General features: G+C 23.3%; 2 protein-coding genes across 2 annotated transcripts; one reads left to right on the top strand and one right to left on the bottom strand.

Moving 5' to 3' along the window:
- Positions 1-344: 344 nt before the first annotated feature.
- On the top strand, positions 345-1,129 carry PGAL8A_00000200 (fam-i protein; the record flags this gene model as incomplete). Its single annotated transcript, XM_028672851.1, has 2 exons — positions 345-620; positions 698-1,129. The coding sequence occupies 2 exons, from the start codon at positions 345-347 to the stop codon at positions 1,127-1,129; spliced, it is 708 nt and encodes a 235-aa protein (XP_028529363.1).
- Positions 1,130-1,981: 852 nt separating this feature from the next.
- On the bottom strand, positions 1,982-6,983 carry PGAL8A_00000100 (surface-associated interspersed protein (SURFIN); the record flags this gene model as incomplete). The annotated part of the gene is made up of 3 exons (XM_028672850.1): positions 1,982-6,022; positions 6,129-6,561; positions 6,883-6,983. 3 exons carry the CDS (start codon positions 6,981-6,983, stop codon positions 1,982-1,984), a joined length of 4,575 nt encoding a protein of 1,524 aa, XP_028529362.1.
- Positions 6,984-7,310: the final 327 nt, after the last annotated feature.

Here is a 7,310-nt window from a genome sequence, read left to right as displayed (position 1 = left end):
AAAATATATAATAAATAAGAGGTTATAGTATATAATTAATAATTTTAGGATTTAGGATGTGGGATTTAGAATTTAAAATTTAAAATTTTTATGTTGTAGTTATAGATTTATTTTTTAATAGACATTTCTGTGTTAAAATTAAAAAAAAATTTTAAAACTAATATTTTTTTCAAAAATTATATTGTTTAAGTTATTTGTTAATTTCTAATTTATATTTCCACATTTTTTGTTTTTAACTTATATTATCCTTACTGAAAAAAAAGGGAAATATTTTAAAATTCATTAAAAAAAATATTAGAAATAATTTCTCAATAATTTTTTTTACATTATTAAAGATACCAAAAATGGATCTTAATCTAAGTGATATTATTTATATTGATTCTTGTGAGACACTAGATGAGGAAGATTCAACTGAAGGTTTCGCTCATAGGGAAATTAAAGATGCAACTGTTTCAATACCAGAAAATCCATTACATGATAATTTGAATTCACCTGATGCCATTCAAAATCCATCTAAAGATATTAATTTGGATTCAGCTACATCAACAAATCTTCTTGATAAAAAGTCGTTAAGTATTTTTCAGTTAGTTATCATTATTATTTCTTTCCTTCGTTTTAAGGTAAAATAAAGTTTATAATTATAAACTTTATATATATTATAAAAACAAAATTTTAAATCATTTGTAATAATTTACAGAGAACTTACTCTCTTAAATTGAAAGCTAAAAATGAAATGAATGTTAGGTTGCAGAAGATATTGCATAATAGCAATAAAAAGATGAAAGGTGATTTGGAAAAGGAAATGCAAAAAGAAAAAAAAAAAATGGAAGATGATCAAAAGAAACTGCTAAAAAAAAAAAAAGAAATAGAAGTACAGGAAAAGGGAGTTCTAAGACGTAAGGAAGAGTGGGAAGAGATAAAGCTAAAAGAAAAGCATGGGTATGATAAGAGTATCCTAAAACATTTGGAAGAGCGGGAAAAGCGAATTCTAAAAAGAGGCGAAGATTGGAAAAAGAGAACGCTAAAAGAAAAAATTAAGTTGGATAAGAAAATGCGAAAAAATAAGGAAGAGGGGGAAAAGAGAATGCTAGAAATAATTGAAAAGTTTGAAAAGGAAATGCTAAAATAAAAGAAGAGTGGGAAAAGAAAATGATAAAAGGAAGAGTTGGAAAAGAGTATAATGAAAAAAAATGAAAAGTGGAAAAGAGAAGAAAATATGAAAGTTAATGAAGAAAAAAGTAGTTGAATTCAAAGTGGAAAAAAGAACTGAAGCTTGTTAAACTAAATTTTATATATTTTAACATTTTTACTTTATTTATCTTTTTATTCTCTACTTGTTTTATTTAATATTAAATAAATATTGTTGATAGCATCTTTTAATATTTATATATTTCTGCTTTTATCAAAGATGAGGAATAACCCAAAATGAAATATTCCTTAGTTTTCATTCTAAAATTTGTTATGTATTTTAAATGTATGTGTTGTATGTATTATAAATTAATCATATGATTAGATAAATGAAAGATTTACTTGTAGATAATTTTCAAAATATTGCTTTTTGTTAACCTAATTCAAAGATGTCTCTATTATAATTTAAATGCAATTTTATTTCATTTTTATCAATTTTTATATCAGAAAGATAATTTATTATCCATTTGCATAGTCTATAATTTACGTATCTGTTAAATATATAAAAAATATAATATATTATTATATAAATACAATTAAATCTATTCAATTAACCAAAAAAAAAAAAACAAAAACAAAGGAAATAATATAGTTTTTAAAAAAAGAGGATATATAATATATATATTACTTGTATTTCAACTTAATATTTTAAAAGAATCATTAAAATAAGATACCAAAAAATTTTAAACATAAAATGTTATATAATATTTTTCTTATTGTAATTTTTATGTTTGTATTCCATTTATATTTATAAACATGATTACATTTGTTTTTAATAACATCATTTAATAGTTTAAGTTTTATTTTTATTTTTATTTTTATTCAATAACCACTCCTCTTTTCTATATTCCTCCAATATTACCATATATATTTCTATTAAAGTCTTCCATTTTAATTTTTTTTTGTTTACTGTAGAATTATTCTTTTCATATGATTCCTGTGAACTATTCCTTTCATATTTTATCATTTTTTCTTCTCCCTTATTGTTAAACTCCGTTAGTGGTTCACAAATTTCTATGGTTTTTACATTTTCTTTTTTTTTTTCTATACTTTTTTTATCAATTCTACTTTTATATTCTTTCTCTTCATTTTCATGTACTTTAACTAACTTTGTAAACCATTCTTCATTGTTGTCATTTTCTTTCCACTTTCTACAAATATTTTCACAGTGTTTTTTCAATATATTGCCTTGTCTTTCTAAGATAATATCTATTACTCTTCCTTGATCCTTTTTTGCTAAAATTTCTTTATTTATCTCCATCATATATTTTTCTTCATTATTTTTCCATTCTAACATTAACTCAATAAACCATTTTTCCTTTTTCCATTTTTCTATTTCCTCTTTTTCTTTCTCTGATATAACATTCGAACTTCTTTCTTTTTCTATTTTTTCTAATTTATTTGCTTCTTCGTCCAAATTTTTAAATTTCCTCATCTCTATTATGTTTGTTTTATAAAATTCTTCTTCTTTTTGCAACTCTTCTTTTATACATTCCTCTAATAACATCATATAAATATCTAACAAAATTCTCCTTTCCAAATTTTTCTTCATTTCATTTTTATCTATTCCATTATTTCCTTCTTTCTCTATATTTTTTTCCTTTAAAATTTCTTCTTTTTCTTCTTTTTCATATTCTTCTAGCAATTGTACAAACCATTTCTGATTTTTGTATTCGTATGAATGCTTTATTTGCCATTCTATCCATTCCTTCCATATTTTTTTTTTTTTACCTAGAATAAAATTGTTTAATCCCAATTCTGACATTTTTTTAATTTCATGTTCTTCTAAATATTCTAAGTGTTTTTTTTGTTCTTGTTCCCATTCTTTCTTCAAATTAACAAACCACTCTTCATTTTTATATTTATCTAATATACTACTATTTTTATCTATTGTATCGGTATTATTTTCTTCTTTTATTTTCATTACAAAATTATTTCCAATTTCTTTTAAATTAGAATTTTCTCCATCTTTTTTGATCTCTTCTAAACAAATATTAAAAAATTCGGTTTTATTCAATTTCCATTCTTCTGTTTTATACTCAAGTAAGGCTATCAAATGTATATTTATCCATGTATTCCAACTACATACTTCATCATTAAGTGATCTTTTATTTTCTAAATTTTTCATTTCATTTTCACATGTAGATTTTTCTTTTTGCAAGTTTATTTCATTTGCTTTTTCCTCATTTAATGTGCCATTCCTAATATGCCATACAATATGAACAGGGTCTTTTTCTAATATATTTTTATTTAATTCATCTTTAATTTCATTTCTAGATTTATTTACATTCAATTCAATTTCTTCAATTTCATTTCTAGGATCATCTTGATATAATTTTTCTCCCAATATCGATTCATTTTCGTGCTTCTTTGACATTTCTACAACTTCACGAATGCATTTATTTTCATTTTCCATATATATTCCTTCATGTGCTTTGGATTTCTTCATTTCTTCATACTTCAAATCTACTTCATTTTCCATATAGGTTCCATCAGGTATTTTGGATTTTTTAATCTGTTCAAACTTCAAATCATTGTCATTTTCCATATACGTTTCTTCATGCGATTTGGATTTCTTTATTTGTTCATAATTCAAATCTTCTTTATTTTCCATATACGTTCCTTCATGCGATTTGGATTTCTTTATTTGTTCATAATTCAAATCTTCTTTATTTTCCATATACGTTCCTTCATGCGATTTGGATTTCTTTATTTGTTCATAATTCAAATCTTCTTTATTTTCCATATACGTTCCTTCATGCGATTTGGATTTCTTTATTTGTTCATAATTCAAATCTTCTTTATTTTCCATATACGTTCCTTCATGCGATTTGGATTTCTTTATTTGTTCATAATTCAAATCTTCTTTATTTTCCATATACGTTCCTTCATGCGATTTGGATTTCTTTATTTGTTCATAATTCAAATCTTCTTTATTTTCCATATACGTTCCTTCATGCGATTTGGATTTCTTTATTTGTTCATAATTCAAATCTTCTTTATTTTCCATATACGTTCCTTCATGCGATTTGGATTTCTTTATTTGTTCATAATTCAAATCTTCTTTATTTTCCATATACGTTCCTTCATGCGATTTGGATTTCTTTATTTGTTCATAATTCAAATCTTCTTTATTTTCCATATACGTTCCTTCATGCGATTTGGATTTCTTTATTTGTTCATAATTCAAATCTTCTTTATTTTCCATATACGNAAACCACTCTTCATTTTTATATTTATCTAATATACTACTATTTTTATCTATTGTATCGGTATTATTTTCTTCTTTTATTTTCATTACAAAATTATTTCCAATTTCTTTTAAATTAGAATTTTCTCCATCTTTTTTGATCTCTTCTAAACAAATATTAAAAAATTCGGTTTTATTCAATTTCCATTCTTCTGTTTTATACTCAAGTAAGGCTATCAAATGTATATTTATCCATGTATTCCAACTACATACTTCATCATTAAGTGATCTTTTATTTTCTAAATTTTTCATTTCATTTTCACATGTAGATTTTTCTTTTTGCAAGTTTATTTCATTTGCTTTTTCCTCATTTAATGTGCCATTCCTAATATGCCATACAATATGAACAGGGTCTTTTTCTAATATATTTTTATTTAATTCATCTTTAATTTCATTTCTAGATTTATTTACATTCAATTCAATTTCTTCAATTTCATTTCTAGGATCATCTTGATATAATTTTTCTCCCAATATCGATTCATTTTCGTGCTTCTTTGACATTTCTACAACTTCACGAATGCATTTATTTTCATTTTCCATATATATTCCTTCATGTGCTTTGGATTTCTTCATTTCTTCATACTTCAAATCTACTTCATTTTCCATATAGGTTCCATCAGGTATTTTGGATTTTTTAATCTGTTCAAACTTCAAATCATTGTCATTTTCCATATACGTTTCTTCATGCGATTTGGATTTCTTTATTTGTTCATAATTCAAATCTTCTTTATTTTCCATATACGTTCCTTCATGCGATTTGGATTTCTTTATTTGTTCATAATTCAAATCTTCTTTATTTTCCATATACGTTCCTTCATGCGATTTGGATTTCTTTATTTGTTCATAATTCAAATCCTCTTCATTTTGCATATACATTCCTTCATTTTCTTTGGATTCTTTCATTTGTTCAAACTTCAAATCATCCTCATTTTCCATATATGTTACTTCATGCAATTTGAATTTCTTTATTTGTTCATACTTCAAATCTTTTTCATTTTCCATATACATTCCGTCATGTTCTTTGGATTTTTTCACTTGTTTATACTTCAAATTTTTTTCATTATTCTTGTACATTCCTTTATGTGCTTTGGATTTCTTTATTTCTTCATACTTCAAATCTATTTCATTTTCCATATAGGTTCCTTCATGTGTTTTGGATTTTTTAATTTGTTCAAACTTCAAATCTATGTCATTTTCCATATACGTTTCTTCGTGAGCATTAGATTTCTGGATTTGTTCATACTTCAAATCTTTTTTATTCTTCATGCACATTCCTTTATGTGCTTTGGATTTCTTCATTTTTTCATGCTTCAAGTCTTTTCCATTTTCCATATACATTCCTTTATGTGCTTTGGATTTCTTCACATGTTTATACTTCAAATCTTTTTCATTTTCCAAAATCATATCACATAGTGGTATTTCTTTTTCATGGTATAAGAACGAATAATTTTCATTATTTATTGGTTCATTCTTTATATTGTTTGTATCCATTAACAACGGTTCCCTTGTTATTTTCTTAATCTTTTTTCTTGCTTTTTTTTTTTTTGACTTCCTATAACGAATCCAAGATCCAATAGGAGTACACTATAATTCAAATTAAAAAATAAAAAATTATAAAAATTCTTCATTAATGTAATTATGATTTTAAATATATAAGTTTCATCATATTTAAATGTTAATTTTATCTTACTTTACAAATAAGAACCAAAAGAAAAATAATTCCCAAAATAAATATACCTACTGAAACCATTGGTATTAATAAATTACCTTTAGGTGTAAGAGTAGGCGTAACTTCGGTAGGGTCACTTGATGTTGTTGGCGTCAAAGTATCTGGAGCAATCGCACTTGGACATGGTGAAGTGTTTCCAGTACAGTTTATTCCATTTACATGTTGTTGAACCTGTTTAAGAGGGGCATGTATAATTTGTTGGTTCTGCAGTTGGATACTATCTGTCTGATTTGAAGATAAATTGTTATTTGTTGTATGAAAAAAAGCAGTTGGAGTTGTGAGAATAGGTGTTTTATCTAGAGAATTCGAAAGTGCAGTTGGAGCTATAGTATCAGGCATAAAAGTTGTAGTGTTAATTGCAAGAGATGTAATGTCTGTTTCAGGAGATGCAACTCTGTTTGTAAATGGTTCAATGGTAATAGTAGATTTTTTTTTTTTTTTTAAAATTTAAAAAAAAAAAAAAAAAAAAAAAAAAAAAAAAAAATTTTCATTTTAAATACTAAGAATAATTAAAATAAATATTTATTATTTTATTTTGTTTTATTTTATTTTATTTTATTTTTTACTGCTACTTTAAAGAAAAACATTAAAAATATTTTTAGTAAAAATTTATAATTAAAAAAATTTTATACTAGGTAAGTTTTTTTTCATTTTTAAAATAGCATTACGAAATTTTATGTAAACAATTTACTATTATATATAATAAAAATTTAACTTTTTAGAATTTTCGTTAAATTTTTTTGAAACTTTTAAAATTATATGGAAAATTGATTTTTCACAATTTCTATTGACTATTTTCCCAAAAAAAATTTTCATTTAAAATTGGCAAATAATTTATGTGGCTATTGTTTTTTCATTTTTAACTTTAAAAAAAAAAAAAAAAAAAATTAAAATTTTAAAAATACAATATTATTATAAAATGGAAATTTATCAAAATTTACTTCTATTAATAACATTTTACAAAATTAATATGCATTAAAACTACCTCAAAAACTAAAAAAAAAATAAAAATATGTAAAAGATAGAAAAATTAAAAAAATACTCTCCATTTATTGGACATCATTAAAAAAAAAAAAAAAATATAATTATAACTAAATTTTACGAAAAATTTCTATGTTGTAAAATATTTTTTACAAATAAAAT

Source organism: Plasmodium gallinaceum (genome assembly GCF_900005855.1).
Source record: "Plasmodium gallinaceum strain 8A genome assembly, contig: PGAL8A_v1_1, whole genome shotgun sequence".
In the NCBI taxonomy this organism is placed as follows: domain Eukaryota; phylum Apicomplexa; class Aconoidasida; order Haemosporida; family Plasmodiidae; genus Plasmodium; species Plasmodium gallinaceum.
This window is presented reverse-complemented; position numbering and strand designations above follow the sequence as displayed.